The sequence below is a fragment of the Taudactylus pleione genome, unplaced genomic scaffold (assembly GCF_031769625.1).
Source record: "Taudactylus pleione unplaced genomic scaffold, aTauple2 ptg000218l, whole genome shotgun sequence".
Taxonomy (NCBI): domain Eukaryota; kingdom Metazoa; phylum Chordata; class Amphibia; order Anura; family Myobatrachidae; genus Taudactylus; species Taudactylus pleione.
In genome coordinates, this window is record NW_028284620.1 from 4,091,380 (window position 1) to 4,112,543 (window position 21,164).

General features: G+C 37.1%; 1 protein-coding gene across 2 annotated transcripts in view; it reads right to left on the bottom strand.

Moving 5' to 3' along the window:
- Nucleotides 1-21,164, bottom strand: part of SGCZ (sarcoglycan zeta) — a 1,038,602-nt gene that overhangs the window by 419,697 nt on the left and 597,741 nt on the right. For both annotated transcript variants that reach the window (XM_088478800.1, XM_088478799.1), the window contains one exon: nt 12,907-13,098. In XM_088478800.1, coding sequence (XP_088334926.1) covers nt 12,907-13,098 — 192 coding nt within the window. The remainder of the gene's footprint in view (nt 1-12,906; nt 13,099-21,164) is intronic.

Sequence of the window (21,164 nt, forward strand, 5' to 3'; positions counted from 1 at the left end):
ATGATCTGAGAAATGTTGAAACATTTAAAAGAGACATGTAGGTTTGTCATACTACACATATGTGAATGGCACTCACACAGTTTAGGTTTCATTGAGATCATGACGTGTGAAATAGTTGTCATTTATACATTCAGTATATACTGTATAAGTGTGGATTTACTATTGGGCTATCTTTATAATATATTATAGTGGCCTGTTTCCAATGTATGCACTACTTGCCTGCTGTCCTCTTTACAGTTTGATGGATGTAGTGTTTCATTCAGTTGACAACTCTACATACTGTAAATACATATATTTTCTTTTGGGTGATCGCTTTACACTTTTTTTATTCCTACAATTCTTGTTACTGCATGTTCATTTTATCACTATATTCTTTGTACTCTGCTGTGAGCTTTCTCTTAAACTATGTACAGCTGTTGTTTTGCCATAACCAAATTTAAGATTTATTATCTACTGTATTACACCACTGTACACCATGGTATGTAAATGTAATTAACCAATTTACTGACTTTTGGAGTGTAAACGGTTGGAGTTTAAGGGTTTACTTATCAAGCACATCAAGATTTTTTGTTGTGCGGGTTTGAAATTGTCCTGTGGTTTGAAGAGTAAAAACTCAAATTGATGTGTAGCAGTTTTGAATCCCCTAAATAGGATCTGTTATAGCCCAAACATTGTGCAGTTTATTGGAAACCGCCATTATTACAGTGAAAAAAAAACCTCCCAGCTCATTAATTAATTTTTTTTTGTTTTCTTTTTAAATGTTCTTCTGCTTCCACCACTGGTTGTTTGAGCTCTCTCGCTTGTCACACCAACCTCTTTTTTTATGATTATTTTTGGTGCAGTTTGTGAAAACACAGGTTACTATATTTGTCACTTTTTGTTCTTCACGTGTAAGAAAATGTGATGCTAATTTAAAGAGTGGTGGTTTTGAATATGCCAGTTTTACTGCAATTTTCCAGTTTTGCTTTAATAAATCCAATGATTTGTAGCCCGCACAAAAAAACACACCAAAAGAACCTGCAATTTTGCAAAATCACAGCTTTATAACTAACCCTCTAGGGTTTCCCACTAAATCAGATGATCCCAGCCTCACAGTTAGGAAAGATTGAGTATTTCATCATTTTTTCATTGATCGATAACAACATCTTGTGGTTAAATTATATTTCTAGGACATAAACATTAAATAAAAAACATCTACTTTAAAAGGGATGTCCATCTTCTTCAATGTTTAATATCGGGCTACCTCCATAACATAAAAACTTATCTCCCTTATCTTTAACAACCCAGTCAAATTTATCAATGCGCAGTGTGGGGTGAGGGAGGTACCACACTCATACACTAATTTGTTATTTTCCCACAAGTGCAATATTGTGTTATACACGTATATAGACTGAGTGTGTATTACATGCAGGAGGACCAATAAATAGCGGAAAAATGCAAGTCCTATGGAATGTCAGTCACAATATTAGTGGATGTAGCGGCTTGTATATACTGTAGGTTATGAGTCCAAGACTGTTGTTTTGCAGATAATTATACTTGGCAAAACATTGAGATGTATCACATGAAATATTCTCCTGCTGGTGGGAATTCATACCTATTTATTTCTAATCAATAAAACACTGTAGAAGGCAAACATTTGCCAGAGATGGATTACAAGCACTCTACAAGTCGAATCCCTTTCATTACATTTTTATTCAATCAATGATAATGTTTTAAAGAAAATACAATAATATCTCCAAGTAATGAAGCACTTTATACTTTTGTCATGTATACAAATGACTATGGTGCCTTGGCTATTTTTGTCAGCATGATTTATAATAAGATATTTCTTAGAACAACTATAGTTCTACCAAGGATAAATTAAAAAGGAACTCTACTTACATTACTTGAGTGGGCCTCTTGATGCAAAACAGAGAGTTTATACCCTCCCGCTAGCACTTTAATTGATGTTTTTGCCACAATTGGAGGAAAAAAAGTTTTTGAAAAATGATCTTTCTCTAGTGTAACTTGATTGGACAAGTAGATACAGCCATCTAGGTGTCCAATCGGTTTAATAGACAATCTTACAATAGACCTAATTTACTAAACAACCTCCATGGAGCACTATAGGTAGGTTCTACTAAATGGGTATTGGCATTAATAACGTGACTGTTCAAATACCGAATAATGCCAAAAAAATTAAAGTTACTTTAGATAAAATAAGCTGTAACTGTAGTGTTAGGAATTCACAAATACATGTGAGTATACTTTAGTTAGGTATAGAACATATTTTTATATAAGGCTGTGAGTGTGCCTGGCACAGCCTATCCACATATTAAGTTATTTATTACTGTACAAATCCTATCCAGGGGCGTATTAAGAGAGGAGGGGGCCCGTGTGCATTCCCCGTTCAGGGCCTCCTCCTCTTTCCGCGGCAGCCACCAGTGGACTGACCACTGCAGTTGACTCTGGGAACTGGTATGTGACCAGAGTCTACTGCGCATGTGCAGGTCACTGGGAAAATGGTGCTGCCGCCATTTTCCAAGCGATTACCCCACTACACATGCGCAAAATGCCGGGAAAATTGCCGTGGCGGTCATTTTCCAGGCGTTTTGTGCAAGGCTGCTACACCCGACGCAGTACATCGGAGCAGTTACTATTAGAAAATATGATTGCCGGGTGTGTGGTGTGGGCCTCCCCTGGACCCAGGGGCTTGTGTGCACTGCACACCCTGCACCCATTATAGATACATCCCTGATACTATCTCTTGTATCACACAAGTACTTTATATCTAGGAGACAGGGAGAGCATCAGAGAAATGATTTCATTTATTTGGCATGTATTTTGTTGTGCTCCATTACCAACACAATTTATGTAATGTTAGATTACAGGAATAATGTTTTTGGCTTAAAAGTCCTACTCCAATAACTAATAAAAGCAATTTTATGAAAATCACTATACACCACACATCACAGATTGTAAATGTACGCTTCCGATGGAAAATACTTGTGTAGAAATAATGTAAGTCAGAATATTTTTTCATGTGCAATTACCATTTTTTATATTGTATATTACCAAATTCTTTTTACATACAGTAGTTTGCAAGTATTTTAGATACATGTGAAAGAGCAGTTATTCATGTAGTCTTCCTATACCGTGATAAACTGAAGAAACCAATTTTAAAGACGTTTGGTTATATTTAATTTTAAACATATGTTTTCTTTTGCAGTGCTGCTGTTTTTATTCTTTGGAGTTATTTATTGATGCTATCTTTGCAGTGCTTGTAGATGCTTTTCTATAGTAAAAAATAACATTTAAGATATGGATGAGTTGTATATTCATAGCTGAATTTACAGCTTCAGTTTTCCAAGGCATAGTGAATACATTTATACCGCTTTCACATCGCAAAAGTAACCCGGTATCTTGCGGGTCGACACGGGTCGAGGTGCAGAGTGAACGCGCCAACAGAAAAATTGCCGGGCCGGGTGACTCGGCATTTCAACCCTGCAATTGACTAGAGTTGAATTCGGGAACAAGCCAGGTTATCCAACATTGGACTCAGCAACCAGCGATGATTGGATGTTCCTGGGTCTCCTTTGATGATGTCAGCAGCCAGAGCCCTGGACACACACTCAGCACACTGCAGACAACAACAAGAAGCAGCATTTCTGCAGTCTGAATGAGGTTAAAACCACTACTGTCATCACAGTGATGGCTGATTGGAGTGATGAAGACGTGAACTGTACATTATGCTGTCACAAGCTGCATCATGCTCTCACTGGCTGAATCAAACAGCAGTAAAGCACAAACACTCATGAACTCAGGGCTACACAGTGGTAATCCATCAGCCATGATTCCTGCAATGCTGTGAGAAGTCCCCATCCCTCCCTCCCTTGTGTTCCCTTTTGTGATCTTATCTTTGTGAGCCTGAAAAAGTAAATTTTTTATGCCATCCAAAGGGTTATACAGGGCTGACCCAGGTTCAGTGTGAACAGGGCCAACCCGGGAATAACCCTGGTCGAAGGTGCAGTGTGCAAGGGGTCTGACCCGGCTTGCAGCCAGGTTAGACCCGTGTCCAAAATCCCGGGTCAGAGCCAGGTTTGCAATGTGAAAGGGATATAAGTTTAGTGCATGTTCATGGAGCACTATTCAATCAAACATACTACATGCTATCACTGAATAAATGAGATATACAGTGCATCCGGAAAGTATTCACAGCCCTTCACTTTTTCCACATTTTGTTATGGTAAAGCCTTATTCCAAAATGGAATAACTTAATTTTTGTCCTCAAAAATCTCAAAAAAACTTTTTACACATTGTCATTATGGGGTATTGTGTGTAGAATTTTGAGGACAAAATTTATTTTTTCTATTGTGGAATAAGGCTGTAACGTAACAAAATGTGGAAAAAGTCAAGCGCTGTGAATACTTTCTGGATGCATTGTATATCTCATTTATTCAGTGATAGCATGTAGTATGTGTGATTGACACACCTGGGTGTCTAACCCTAACCTCCCCCCCCCCGGTGTTGCTTAACCCCAACACCCCCTTCCCCTAGCCTAGCCCTAAGTCCCCGTCAAGGTGCTTAAACCTAACTCCCACAGCTAACAGCTCTTGACATCCAGTTTACCTACGTTCGGTATGCCGGGCATCGGGATTTTGTTGTGGGGCTAATAATAGGCAATAACAATAACAGGGAAAGGGGGAAGGGATATTGTCGCACTGACAAGTAAAAATAAGATCAGATATGGTATTATTTTAACCACTATTCCTGTAATTAAGTATCCAGTCTTAAGAGTCAAACATACTAAGGTAGTGGTGGTGCTCCTCCGACCGCCTCTGAATGAGGCCCTAAGTCTCTTAGTCTCAGGCCATTTTGTTAATACTAGAGGGATAGATTCCCTTAGTGGTGGCCATTTTATTGGAGAATTTAAAAAATTGACATCCTCATATTTAACAACACTAGATAGTAAAGAGATTAGAGAGATAGAATTTCACAGTGGTGGCCAATCCTATAAATAGGATCAACTTTATTTTACTCTCCTGCAAATCTTGAATGTATATTATAAATACCGATAAGTGTGCCAATTTCATCTTCTTTAAATAACCATTAACCCTCCTACAAAACCTAAATAAATATTAAATATAATAAGTAGTAATGTCCCTGATTGTTGCACCTTACCCCCATTATGAAGCTGTTTATATATATATATATACATATATATATATATATATATAACAAAAACATTCAAATGGGATCATTAGTATCAGTGTTTTAATCAATAAGTAGATCTTTCTAACTGCTTTGGGGCTCATTTATATTTGGATGTAAATCAATGTTATGACAGCCTCTCAGATGTAGCAGTACACGTTCACATTATCACTGCGCTCATAGGTGCTGCTTCCACAATCTCCCTTAAATGCTTTTTCAAAGGAATGCAAATGTATTTATGTTCAATGTTTTTGCATGCAGGGTGAATGCTGGATGCTTCTGCATACAGTGCACAATACTGGACAAAATGTAGAAGTAAGCATGCTTTGCTCTAACTCTGCACCAGACCCAATTTATTTCTGCACACAGCAGGCAGTGTAAGTGCTGAATCCCTGTCACACAAGCACTCATTTGCTTTGTGAACACCAACAAATGAATTATAGTGCGCCAGTCAGGGCCAGATTAACAATGGGGCGGATGGAGCTACAGCTCCAGGCCTCCAAATAAAAATAGGCCCATCATCATGACAACATGATGTTGACTGAGCATCTGCTGTCCACATGGTCAGCCATAAATCATAAGTAGTAAATTTGTATCACCTCACAAAATAGAATTTTTTTTCTTTTACATATTTACGGAGACATTGGTGTTGAGATTATAGTGGGTGTATACGCCCATGTGGCTCTGGCCATACCATACAGCTCTGGTCACACCTCATCTGCTTTTCAAAATAGGCCCTCAATCATTTTCAGCTCCAGGCCCATGTGGCCCTCAATCCGGCCCTGGCGCCAGTACTTACTCTGACTGCTGTGTCCCGTCCATTTCCCCACTGTGCATATGCAAAATGCCAGGTAAATGGCCGCTGCAGCCATTTTCTAGGCGTCATGTGCAGGTTTGCGACACCCAATGTGGGACTTCGGAGCGTTAAGTATTAGAAAATATGGGTGCAGGGTGTGCGGTGTGGGCCCGTTTGCAACGCACACCCTACACCCATTACGTATCTATAATGGGTGTGTCGTGTCCAGGGGGGACCCACACCGCACACCCTGCACCCATTATAGATACGTCCCTGGCAAGGGGTCCTGAATCTAGCCAGGCCACTAATGGATACTACTGTGCTCCAATTGCTATTGCTACACCCTAATTTACAGCCTCAATCTAAACAGATCAGTCCTTCTGACAAAGCATACAATTTTAAAAGTGTGTCACACATGTAGTTGTTTGAACATAACAGTGCTCACAGTAAAGTTAACAACGTTTTGTAAATATGTACTAACAGCTGCAGCAAGCGGTTAGACAGGATCATCATATGTACAAAGAAACATTATTATTCTGTGTACATATTCTCTACAACAGTTATACCACGTAAAGTATACAAAAGATGTTTTAAAGGTATCATTACCATCAAATTACATAAAAAGCGTGCTGATGTAAATCTCCTGCTATTCCCATGGTAACATGCTGCAGTTTGGTTTATATTTTAAATTCCATTATATGATTCTAATAATTGCTAAATTATAATTGTAATAAACCATCCAGACACAAGTGAGTGCATTTTGATATTACAAGTATTACACTTCAAATGTTATTTTACTAAAGTCATTAAGCTTGAAGTATTGCAATTACTTGAGCCACATACTTCACAGGGTACTGAACCAACACCTTAAGTTTTCTACTAGAAATGGCTCAATGGACAGCAATGCTTTATGCACCAACTTTAACATTTCATTGCATACAGACTACTTGATTGAAAATAATTTGTTCTGCACTAATACATGCATTTTAAAATAATTTTATCTTTAAAATATTGAATTGCAGTGCAATAGGCCTTAAAATATTACTTTGGCAGATGTAATACAGAATTGGAATACACTTTCTAAAGACATTTCTAAAGGATTGTACAATATTTAAATCCACTATGCTTTTCTGTGCTTCTCGTTATTTTTATATCAACAAAACACCTTCAACAGGTGTAACCTGATAGTAATAACTATAGTATAAGTGCACATTAGTTCTTCTATGCAATAACCAATTGCCTAATAGCTATAATTTTCAATGTCAGAAACATATTCAGGGTTTGCTAAGGAGCAGTTACACTATATACTGTATATTCATGATAGTAGCTGTTTAATCTACGGGGGCTGATTGAGAGATGGATGCCGTGCCAATGTTCATATAAGTTGGCGATGGTTTGTGACTGTGCATGATTTGGGCGTATTATGGGAGTGCGGAAGGCAAGTCGCAGGAGTGGTTTCTGACTCAGACGATTAATCGCTCACATTGGAGATCATATTTAGGCAGCGATTCTGCACCTAGCATGGGACTGGTGCAAGTCCTGATGGTGCTTCTGATGGTTTGCGACTACAGCAGCTCAAAAAGGGAATCTTAACCCTTCTGCATTCAGATGCATGGCCATACAACAGAGTTAGGGGTGGTACTAGCATTGGCGGAAACTCGCAGACATGACTATGGTCAAAGAGGCTAACGCAGTCGCTGCAGCATCTAATTTCGAATCAGCCCCATAATATCTTATGTGTTTTGTAGCAAAATGATGTATACACCCAAGCAACAACTTTCACAAAGGTATTCTAAAATGGAACCACCTTATTCGACTTAAAACCAAACAATGAGATACAAAAAATAGGAATACACTTGCATCAATGAAATGTCCAGAAAACAATATAAAGTCCTTATGATAAATAATCCATCTTAATTAATCTCTCAAAAGTCTAACTGGAAGTAGATCAGTTTGCACACAATATAAACACTTGGATGTCCATAAACATTAGGCAAAAACATATAAAACATGCAATAGTTTATTATCTTTGCAACAATCACACCCGTTGTGAAAATATAGAGAAGTGCTCCCTTTAGAGAACAGATGATTAGAAGTGGGATCCAGGACCCCTTAAGGTATTATCTTTACTTCACTTGGGTTCCCTTAACAGCATATAAGATCATCAATATAGTGTACCGTGAATTGTCCAATGAGGAAAAAAAAGCCTCCGATAGTGCATGAATTATATAGCAAAAGGCTTGTTTTTGTTTCACATAGAGCCACTTTAAAAATCACACAAAAAAACCCTCCACTATAAATCAAATCACCTTTCTGGTGTATGTCATATGTATAAAATGCATGCCAAATCATAATGGATATAGACATATATAATAAATAGGTGGGCTGCATACCAGAAGCAGATAGAATCAAGAATAAAAAGCCACTGCGGGTTTGGGTCACTGATCACTTCTGGGCCACGGTATGAAGGTTTCCCATGTAGAAATTTGCGGACATAGACGTTACCTCACAACTCAGTCCTGCTGTTAGATGTTCTTCTGGCACTTGGTTCGATCCTGTAGTCTCTCACGTGACCTGTGTCACCTGATTACCATGCCAACATGTTTTGACAAGGATGTACTGTTTTTATCAAGGCGTGTGGTGCACAAATGGATGCTAGCTTTTAATCTAATGGAAGCTAATTATGTTTCTTCTCTTTACATATCAAATAACATCAATAATAATACATGAACATGTGGTACTAGCTTCATATTGCAAAATAAAGCTCCATAGAGATTTCTATGTGACTTAGGGGTCTATTTACTAAGCTTTGCTAGGAGATAAAGTGAATGGAGGTAAGGTACCAGCCAATCAGCAGCTGATTGGCTGGCACCTTACCTCGGTTCACTTTATCTCCTAACAAAGCTTAGTAAATAGACCCCTTAATTCCTTCAATAAAATACTTAGATTGAATACGAGATAGGGCCAATCATATTACACCAGCTAGTGACACCATCAGTTGCTATGTGGAAAAAAGGGAAGAGAGTATGTATTTATTTTCTCTATATGGCCAAATTTAAAGTCACCATTCCTTTTAAAGGCAATTTATATACAGTATAAAAGAATGTATACCTAAAGTATTGACAGACCTAGTTTCCAGGATATTGCATATATTTTTTTTCTTTCAACTAATGAAGTCATTAGTTACTAGAAAACAGATTGTATAATAAAACACACAGACACAGTGTAATGGGTTACATATTTAGAAGAATAAAAAAAAACATTTGTATATCCATTTGGAAAATGGTATTATGATTACATTATAAATATAGTGCACCTCCTCTTTAGCTAGGTGTGTATCTCTGTTGTTACTACACCACTGGTCTATAATAATGGAGATACCCCAAAATTACTCATACTTCCATGTTTCTCTTGTGTCACATATACATATCACATATTTGCTGTAGTATTACATGTGATAAAATCTCCTATTTTATGTTCTATCCCCCTGATTTTATACTGTATGTTGTGTTATTACTGTTCTTGTTTTTACATGTTTTACATATTACATATCTATTAAATCCATGGTTTCTTTCTGATTTTCTTTTCTGCTATATATCAATACTGCTCTTTGCTAGTTGATTCTTAATATTAGGAGTTTTTCTATAAAGCAAATTTAGATTATTTTTTTTATAAAACTGGTTGCAACAAAGGATCATTAAGAAGAATGTTCCAGATATTATTTATAATTCCTACTACCTGTTTATGGTCTTTAGAAAATTTGGTATTAAAGGCCAGACTGAACTTTTCCATACAATTCTCTATTCTTGCAGTAAATTTAGATGCCAATAAACCATTCCCATTTAATGGCGATACATCTTCTTTTGCTTTTTCAACTAGAGCTGGTGTATGTCACTCATTGACAAGTTTCCTGTTAGTTTTCTTAGTTTGTTCTTCATAAACTGTTAACTATGAGCAATTTCTACAGACTGTAGTAAATTTACTTTTTCAGAATATTAGATAACCACCTATTAAGGTGGTTAGTCCCTGCCTCAATGTATATGTTTTAGTTTCAAGTTTGCCATTTATTATGTAGATGGTCAAATAGGACCACTGATTTGAAGGCTCAATTCTGTATTTTTGGAATTCTTGTTAAGTAATCTGCAGAATACATCAAGATCTTACCTGTTTCCTTTCCACACAAATGGGATATAGCTATGAACCTCCACCAGGCTACCGGGTTTGCCACATAGCTATGGCCTCTCTGCATGTGTTGGTCCTCCCACTGTGCCATACATAGATTGGTGTAACTAACCTGGTGCCCATAGCTGTACTGATTGATTGGAGGAAATAATTACCCCCAAAGGCAAATTAATAATTGTGGAGGATGAAAAAAAAAATACTTTCCACAAGAGAATCTCTAAGTCTCAGGTCCACCGCATTACTTATCTTTTTGTTGCTTCTATACAGTTTATATGTTTCATTACCATATACAGAGATGTGATGTCTGCACCAAATACATATTTTATTTCCACTTTAAATTCTGAAATTTATTCAATATATCAGTTTTGTCTTTAATAAAAGAGTGGCTCTTTATTATTATAGGTTGGAGATGATGGTTTCTAAAGTGACATCAATTTGAAGCTATGGATTCTGTACCCACTATTATGGGTCTATGGGTAGTTTCTAGGGGTTTTATGAATTTTATGGAGTATGTACATTACTGGAACAGTATATGTTTAATTAAAAAGAAAGATGGAAGTTCCCTTTATCAATTGTCCACTTTACTTTATAACTTGAGATTAAATTCCGCAATTTATTTATTTTGTTCTGAGGAATTTTGTTTGAATTTCTTGTATGTCTCCCCATCTCATAACTGTTTTTCAATTTCTTGAATATATTGTTATATTCCCATGATCATTAGCCCACAACCCTTATCCAATTTGGTCCATTTCCTTTAATGTCTTTAGAACCCCGCATTTTCTTGAGTAATGTTTTCCTTCAATGGAATATGTTTTGTTTTTAATATTAAACTTCTCTAAAACTAATTTTTCCCAAGGTTTCAATGAAACAGCATTTCATAAAAAGAGGATCAAATGTTGATCTATTTTTGAATTTATGAACCTGAAGGTGATTCTTCTGTAGTAGATGCTGTTCCTTTGACACAAAAAAACCTTTTTAAACATAATTTTCTAATAAACTTCTGCAAATCAATATATAGTTCAAAATGATTGATGTTACTAAATGGAGAAAATGTTAAGCCTCACTTAAGGACTGATTTTTCCTCTTCAGTAAATTGGTAGTCACTAAGATTAAATATTTTGGTTTTATTGACTTTGCCTAAAGGCAATTTATTCCAGACTGTTTTGGTCTTATTTTGTGCATATGGTAAAAAAAACATACAATAGAAAAGAACACTATGTTAAATTTTGTTAAACTTGAATACTAATTGACCACACTAAACTGCTGTACTATAAAAGCAAGACCTGCAATCTTGCAACCATTGCACAAAAAAAGGAAAAATAAAGAGCTCTGCTAGTGAGTCTGCTGAATTCTTAATAATATTTATTGTTAAAATATATAAATAAAATGTAATTATGCAACCAGCTGGGTAGTTAAAATTTACAGGTGAAAATCACAATATTCAAATATATTTGTCTGCAACCATAGAAATCAAGTAATTTTATGAGTGCATATACAAATATAAACTTTATAGGTTTCAACCTGTTTAAACAATAAATTCCCAGATTTGGAGTGCCATATAGTGTAAATGACATCACTTGATAGTATAATTCTCTATGAGAGAGAAAGCAGCAGCAAATTTGTAGAATCTGCTGGACCACATGGATAATGTAGTCCAACCACAGTCTGTATAAATATTATCAGGTTAGTAATATCTTAGGCCAGTTTAGTAAGTTTGAGCATGTTAGTTATTAAGCACAAATTGCCTCTTACCGACCTTAATTAGATATTAATTGTATGGAACAGCTCTCCTCCCAGCTCCGGACATCAGGATACCCTTGTTTATATTGTCCCAGCTCGTTCTGGCTCAAAGATCACTATTATTGCTGGGGGTTATGGAGGTCCTTGAACCTGGGACTCCTGGCTGTGGTAAGTATGCAGATAAAACAAGTCACACCATGACTGAACATAAATTGGCACTCATTCTCTTCTCTTGGTCCCAGAAGCTGCGTGCATTCCAGACATGCCATCCAACTGAGAGCATCAGAAAAGAGACTGTCACATGATGTGTTTCTCCGCCCCTTTGTCTGGTGGTGACTGTAATAGAAACCCAACTGAAGTAAGGGTAATACTTTAAGGGGTCCTGGATCCCACTTCTAATGCTCTCTGTTCTCTAAAGAGAGCACTTTTCACAGTGGATGTGATTGTTGCAAAGACAATAAACTATTGCATGTCTTATAGTTTTTTCCCTTATGGTTATAGGCATCTGAGCGTTGATACCGCATGGTATTGATACCGTGTGGATACAGTACTTCCAATTAGACTTTTCAGAGATGACCTAAGATGGACTGTTGTTCATAAGACTTTATATTGTTTTCTGGACATTATTTGGCACCAGAGTATTCCTATTTTTAGTTCTGTATATCATCTTGTGTTTTATGTTTTCTTGTCCTTTAACCATATGCCACTCATTTATCCTACAACATTTCTAAAACAGCTTCCTCAAAAGAGTAATTTGAACACATTCATTCATAATATAATCATGATACTGCATTAATATTATTTTGATAAATGCATTACATTTGTTTAAGTAAAAAAAAATGTATTTGACAATACATGCAACTTCCAACGCCTCCCCTTCATTTAATTTCCAGAGATTAATAATTCTATGAATTTACAGAATCACTTAATGAACTAGCAATAAATAGTTGAGCCACATCAATAGATTAATGTCCCTGAGATGGGGGAATTGTACTTACCACTGTAAAATTCATAACCTTCAATATCCATATTGTCATTGCTAAGTTAACAATCATGGTAACCAATAGTAGAAGCACAAAGAAGTACAAACACCTCTTCCGCCATCCGTAAATTCCCACTGGATAAAATTGAGTATTTTCAGTCCGTAGGTTATTTTGTTGTGTGGCCAAAATATACTGTTCTCGTGTCATCTGAAAAAAATAATAGGATACATTTTACACCATTTCACTACTGTGCATCAACATGAGTGTAGTTTGTACTGGAGGGAATTTTATAGCATGACACCATGTATTATAACACTAGCAACTTTAAAATAATAAAAAAAAAGCATAACAGAAAATGGCATATCTGTTTAGTGTTTATAGTGATACGGACCTGGTTCTGAGTTGGTAGTAAAGCAAAAAAGAGCAAGTTACTTTGCACCTTGGCAAAACCATGATGCCCTGCAGGTGTGAAAGATTTAAAATGTGAAGAGAGATTTATATGTTAATGAAAATGAACATTATATATATATATATATATATGTATATATGTATATATATATATATATATATTAGGGATGTGCAGGCTCGGATAGGTTCGAGTTTGCACGTGGAGTTCGGATTTTTCCCTCCAAAAAAACGGAACTCAGAACGAGGCAAAACGTCATCTTACATGGATGAACATCATCATTCCTGGACAAAAGACCAGGAATGATGATGTTCGTCCATGTAAGATGACGTTTTGCCTCGTTCTGAGTTCCATTTTTTTGGAGGGAAAAATCCGAACTCCACGTGCAAACTCGAACCTATCCGAGCCTGCACATCCCTAATATATAGTGTGGCTTCACAATGGGGGTGTTGGGGGTGCGCGCCGCACCTGGGTGTCACCCACCAAGGAGTGACACCACAGTGCCGACTCCTCCTCAGTGACAGTGACTGTAGCATTACGTGCAGCACACGGCTCCTGACACAGTGATGGAGCAAGCACTTTGAAACAGACTTGTCCCTGGGGGCTGCCCGCATCTCCCGGACCCCCGGAGTGACTCGAAATGGGGGTGTGTTAGTGTTGTGTCTGTGAGTGAGGAGACTGGGAGAGAGCAGTGATGTCTGGATAGAAAGGCCAAATCAGCAAAAGCAAATGCCACTCAGGCTTACTAATCAGGTAGGTGGTGTGGTGGGTGACTCCATCTGCCCCTTAGGAACGCCAAAATGAAATTATATCTTGGCTACCTCAACCTAAAAATGTTGTGGCACACATGAGTTTAACATATGCAAAATCTCTAACTCCAATATATTATTAAACATCATATACCAATCATTAACTTCTATATATTTATTACATTACATCTTCTATATTTATTTGTTTAGGTGTTAGTGGTAGATTCAGTTAACAAGCAATCATTTTATTTTCAAAATAAAAGTGTTTTTATATTAGTGTAAACTGGTAATTTATTTAGCAACAATATAGATGTTATCATATTCCAGACTACTAAATCAAATTAGCCAGATATATCTGTGATTGTAAAACTGATGTTAATATAAGCGTCAGAAGTGGGGTTACAACTGTAAACTTATTATTAAGAAAAAAGATGGGTTCAGAAAAAGTACATAGAGTTGTTATATTGGTATGTTTCTGGTGTCACAGTATATGACTGTGAGTATACTCTATAAAGAGAGATCGGGACATACTGTATAGCACATTATCCCCTAAGATCTATACTCTAGAAAGAGGCTGGGACATACAGTACTGTATAACACATTATCCCCTAAGATCTAGATGGGTAATTAATTGCAGCAAACCTGTTATACAAAATACTAGGCTACTCGCGGTTTTCTTAGGCAACAAAAGGAGAGTGTCTGTGTACTGAGATCTTAAAGGATAGGTAAATCATTGCTTATGGGCCTTCACCATCTGAGTATACGAAAAATTACATCTTCACTCTCTAAGGTGCTATCAAAGTCCCTTTGCTGACAAGCTTCCAATCTTTAGGGAAATAGGTATTTGATACATGAAGATAAGTGTTACATATTGCAAAGTGTTCCAGACAGATTAAAAGTTTTAAAATGTTCTCTGTTATATGATCCAGTCACAGAGCAATGTTGGCCTGGGTCTATTTACAGGCATTTCAATTAATGAAAACTCCTCTACCTTGATAACCCAATTTGAATGGCAGGTTCATACCACTTTTGCTTCTAATAAATAAACCCCAACTGGCCAAAAACATAAAAAATTCCAGGTCCTTCAAATTATGTTTGAAATAATGTTAACATTTCAATGTCCCATAACTACAAAAGAAGATTCCTAAAGAGAAAATAAGGCTTTATGGGTCCACATAGACCGAGTGAAATCCACATGTTTCTTCAATCTAATAGATAATAATGACTTTCTTGCTGTGCCAGAGATACAGCAGGGAGAATGTATGCCACTAATGTCAGCCAGAAAGGAATATTACCCTTGGGTCAGCACTGTTCCCTTTCACTCATGCTAGGTATATATTTACATGAGGAAAATTAAAAAATAATCACACAACACCCCAAAATAATGACAATATATCTTCCCAAACACACCTGTGAGATTACAGTCCACTTATCAGGCAGATAATAAACTGCCTACTATACTATGATGACGTGGAAGACATCCCGAAGAAACACATGCAGACAGAGGAATAAGTGACCATCAAATTACAGTATAATGTAACCAGAATAACGGGAGATATGCACACCCCTGGAGGAGGATGCTATAATTTCCAGACTCAAAACCTTTTTTGTGCCAGCCCAAAAGAATGAACAATAACAGGTCTTTGGGCACATGAGACTTTCCATTCTTTGCAGCTTCTACCAAGTACAATCTTTGTTGCTGATTTTCCCTTCTACAATAGAATACATTAGGAGAATGAGGTCACTATTCCACAAGTGTTATGGATTCTCCAGAGGTTTTTCAAACTTCATAGGGGTTTGAGAACTCTTATAAAACAACATCATATATACCAAGTGCCTATCTGAAATATTCCCATTCATTTACAGTACTAATATGGAGACTTCTATTCCATTTTTTTTATATTAAATAATACAAATAATGCATTGAAATAGAATATGAGAAAAGGGGTGTGAATAATCAACAAGAAGATCTAGGAATATTTTAGCAAATAGCTATTGTACATATGGTATCAAAACTCTACTATATCAAGAGAAATTATTAACACTATATACCAATTACTAAGTTATCATCTATCATTAGCCTTAATAATGTACACATTCTATTAAACATTTTTTGTAAATTGTAGAATCATTTAACAATCCACATGTAAAAGAGGTCAACACACTAATAGCAGCAATGCATAGAAGCATATTAAATAAGTAGTTTTAAAGTAGTGAGATCTGCAAATTATTTTGTGACAATAATGATAGGGTTTTTAAGATTTGTATGACAGAAGCATTACTAGGAAGTTTAAGTATTTACACTTCCCATAAAGAAAATTTTATTATTTTCTTCTAAGGCCACTATAATGCATATTGATTTACATGTCAATTATTTGTGTTGAGTTAGGTCGCATTATCCCAGGAAATTAACATTTCTAATTCAAGTAAACCTTTTGGATTTATGTTGATCCTTCAGTAATCGGAGGAAAAAAAATAATTAGCAGAAATATTGGTGTTTTGGCAGCATCTGTTGTACAAAGCCTATACAAAATAGTGATTGTCACTGTAGACAAAATAAATAAATCAGAACAAAACCATCTGGTAAATTCAAGTCTTTTCGGTCACTAATTGTTAGCCAACTTTAGTTATGTGGTCACTGGCGTAACTATAGAGGGTGCAAGGGGTGTGCTTGCTATGGGGCCCTGCAGCTTAGGCAGGCCAGCAACCAACCACCATGCAGACATTTTTTTTTTCTCTGTTATCCCTTATTAAATCTTAATGACTTTGGGGCAGCAGCAGACATCATAATACAGGTATGGGTGGGAGGGTCACCGGCACTGTGTGTTTACTTATTGATTACTGTGCTTCCGCCAGCCGCGCCGCTGAATAGCTACTGACTGGTCTTGCGAGATGATGACATCATCATCTCGCGAGTCTCTCTCTTCACTGTGAGGGATGTGCTGTAGTGCAGCAGCAGTAAGGAGCAAGACTCAAGTCATCAGAGTGGAGTTTGAGGGAAGACTCATCTTAAATAATATATATATATATATATATATATATATATATATATAGCGGGTAAAATGACTATTGAACACAACAACATTTTTCTCAGTAAATATATTTGTAATGGGGCTATTGTAAAGAAATGCAATCCACACATGCAAAGAAATCAAACCATAGATGTCCATAAATTAAGTTACAGTCAGGTGCATAAATATTGGGACATTGACAGAATTTTCATATTTTGGCATCTATTCACCACCACAATGGCTTTGAAAAGAAACAAACAAGATGTGCTTTAACTGCAGACTTTCAGATTTAATTTGAGGGTAATTACATCCAAAACAGGTGATCGGTGTAGGAATTACAATGGTTTCTATATGTGCCTCCCACTTTTTAAGGGGCCAAAAGTAATGGGACAAACTAAACAATCCTAAATCTAACTTTCACTTTTTAAATCCTTTACAGGCAATTACAGCCTGAAGTCTGGAACGCATAGACATCACCAGACGCTGGGTTTCATCCCTGGTGATGCTCTGCCAGGCCTCTACTGCAAATGTCTTCAGTTCCTGCTTTTTATTGGGGCATTTTCCCTTCAGTTTTGTCTTCATCAAGTGAAATGCATGCTCAATTGGATTCAGGTCAGGGGATTGACTTGGCCATTTCATAACATTCTACTTTTTAGCCTTAAAAAACTCTTTGGTTGCATTTGCAGTATGCTTCGGGTCATTGTCCATCTGCACTGTGAAGCACCGTCCAATGAGTTCTGAAGCATTTGACTGAATATGAGCATATATTATTGCCCGAAAAATACTTCAGAATTCATTCTGCTGCTTTTGGCAGCTGTCACATCATCAATAAATACAAGGGAACCAGTTCCATTGGCAGCCATATATGCCCACGCCATGACACTAGCACCACCATGCTTCAATGATGAGGTGGTATGTTTTGGATCATGAGCAGTTCCTTTCCTTCTCCATACTCTTCTCTTCCCATCACTCTGGTACAAGTTGATCTTTGTCTCATCTGTCCATAGGATGTTGTTCCAGAACTGTAACGGCTTTTTTAGATGTTGTTTGGCAAACCCTAATCTGGTCTTCCTGTTTTTGAGGCTCACCAATGGTTTACATCTTGTGGTGAACCCTCTATATTCACTTTTCTGAAGTCTTCTCTTGATTGTTGACTTTGACACATATACACCGACCTCCTGTAGAGAGTTCTTGATTTGGCCAACTGTTGTGAAGGGGTTTTTCGTCACGAGTGAAAAAATTCTTCTGTCATCCACCACAGTTGTTTTCCGTGGTCTTCCGGGTCTTTTGATGTTGCTGAGCTCTCCGATGCGTTCTTTCTTTTTAAGAATGTTCAAAACAGTTGATTTGCCCACACCTAATGTTTTTGCTATCTCTGATGGGTTTGTTTTGATTTTTCAGCCTAATGATGGCTTGCTTCACTGATAGTGACAATTCTTTGGATCTCATATTGAGAGTCGACAGCAACTGATTCCAAATGCAAATGTCACACCTAGAATCAACTCCAGACCTTTTACCTGCTTAATTTATAATAAAATAACGAGGGAATAGCCCACACCTGTCCATGAAATAGCTTTTGAGTTGATAGTCCCATTACTTTTGGCCCCTTAAAAAGTGGGAGGCACATATAGAAACCATTGTAATTCCTACACCGTTCACCTGATTTGGATGTAATTACCCTCAAATTAAATCTGAAAGTCTGCAGTTAAAGCACATCTTGTTTGTTTCATTTCAAAGCCATTGTGGTGGTGAATAGAGGCCAAAATATGAAAATTCAGTCAATGTCCCAATATTTATGCACCTGACTGTATGTGTAATAATGTGAAATGACACAGGGAAAAAGTATTGAACACATGAAGAAAGGGAGGTGCAAAAAGGTATGGAAAGCCAAGACACAAGCTGAAATGTATCAGTAATTAGAAAGCAATCTTGCCCCTTGTCAGTGCAACTTAATATAAGCTGGTTCAGTCCCAACTGATGGCCTATAAAAAGGTGTCTCATTACCAAGGTGTCACACAAGAAATATCTCATGATGGGTAAAGCAAAGAGCTCTCTCAAGACCTTTGCAACCTTATTGTTGCAAAACACACTGATGGCATTGGTTACAGAAGGATTTCTAAACTTCTGAATGTTCCAGTGAGCACTGTTGGGGCCATAATCCAGAAGTGTAAAGAACATCATTTCACCATAAACAAGCCATGACCAGGTGCTCCTCGCAAGATTTCTGACAGAGAAGTGAAAAGAATTATCAGAAGAGTTGTCGAAGAGCCAAAGATCACTTGTGGAGAGCTTAAAAAAGACCTGGAATTAGCATGTACAATTGTTTCAAAGAAAACAATAAGTAATGCACTCAACCGCCTTGGCCTGTATGCACACTCACCACACAAGACTCCTTTGCTGAAGAAAAAGCATGTTAAAGCTCATTTAAAGTTTGCTGCACAACATTTGGACAAGCCTGTGAAATACTGGGAGAATATAGTCTCGTCATATGAGACCAAAATTTAACTCTTTGGATGCCATAATACACACCATGTTTGAAGAAGAAATGGCACTACACATCATCCCAAAAACACCATGCCAACAGTGAAGTTTGTGGGAACATCATGGTGTGGGGCTGTTTTTCAGCATTCGGTACTGGCATACTTCATATGATTGAAGGAAGGATGAATGGAAAAATATGCCTAGACATTCTTGATAAAAATCTGCTGAAATGAGGGTGGACATTTCAGCAAGACAATGATCCCAAACACACAGCCAAGAACACTCAATTGGTTTCAGAGAAAGAAAATAAAGCTACTAGAATGGCCAAGAAGAAGAAAATCAGAGTTCATAGAAGAGGCCCACAAAACCTTAAAGATTTGAAGACTGTTTGTGTGGAAGAAAGGGCCAAAATCACACCTGAGCAATGCATGCAACTAGTTTCTCCATACAGGAGGCGTCTTGAAGCTGTCATTACCAACAAAGGCTTTTGTTCAAAGTATTAAATACATTTCAGTAAGAGTGTTCAGTACTATTTCCCTGCATCATTTCACATTATTACACTTATAACTATAACTTATATACATCTATGGTCTGATTTCTTTGCATGTGTGGATTGCATGGGTTGTTGCTGACATTTGGTGAAAATTTCATTGCAATAGCCCCATTACAAATATATGTACTGAGAAAAATGTTGATGTGTTCAATACTTATTTTACCCGATGTATATGGATATATATATATACTGTATACATGTGTATTTACAGTACATATAACTTTTTTAAAAACATTTTGTGTGCACCTTTGCTATGGGGTCCCCAAAAAGCTAGTTACACCCCTATATGTGGCTTGTACATCTCTCCTGCAATACTGTGATAATGGGTATATTTACTGGGGTACAGTATATTTACTAAAGTGGGGGATTTTAGAAGTGGAGTTGTTGCAACCAATCAGATTCTATTTTTTCATTTATCTAGCACCTTCTAGAAAATAATAGCTAGAATCTGATTGGTTGCTATGGGCAACACCTCCACTTCTAAAAATCCGCACTTTAATAAATCTACCCTAGGTCGAGCAATACGTCCAAAAATTTAGTCTTCTTCTACTGTCATTATTTCTCTAACTCACTGCAGTGATTGTACGGAGAAAGAACATAAGACTTACAGTACGTTACCCCTCTGAAATGTGTTATGAAGATTAACCACTGGTCTGACTTATATATAACAGAGTTGTAACTCATCTCCGCCAAGTATCTTGAGAGACTGATCACCCTCTAGATCGATCACATCGGAATTTATCCATCCTCTTGTCCTAGCACATAAGAGAACTTTAACATTATAGTGCCTATTGTGTGATCTCAGTTTTCTCCGAGAACCAGACCCGGGGATCCGAGTCCGGCTAGGGTTTTCCCGCCTAACTCGGAATCCAAAACAAGGCAAAACGTCTTCTTCCCGCTGTCGGATTCTCACAGGTTTTGGATTCTGTAAAGGTTCCAGTGATCTGTGCCATTTTCACACTGGCTGTGGAGAGTGTACAGAACAGACGTGCTCTGTGTTCCTCTGTCTGTGCATGTGTTCTCAACTTCTCAAGGGTGCAGTGTTGTCAGGCTGGGGCTGCTGTCACTGTTGT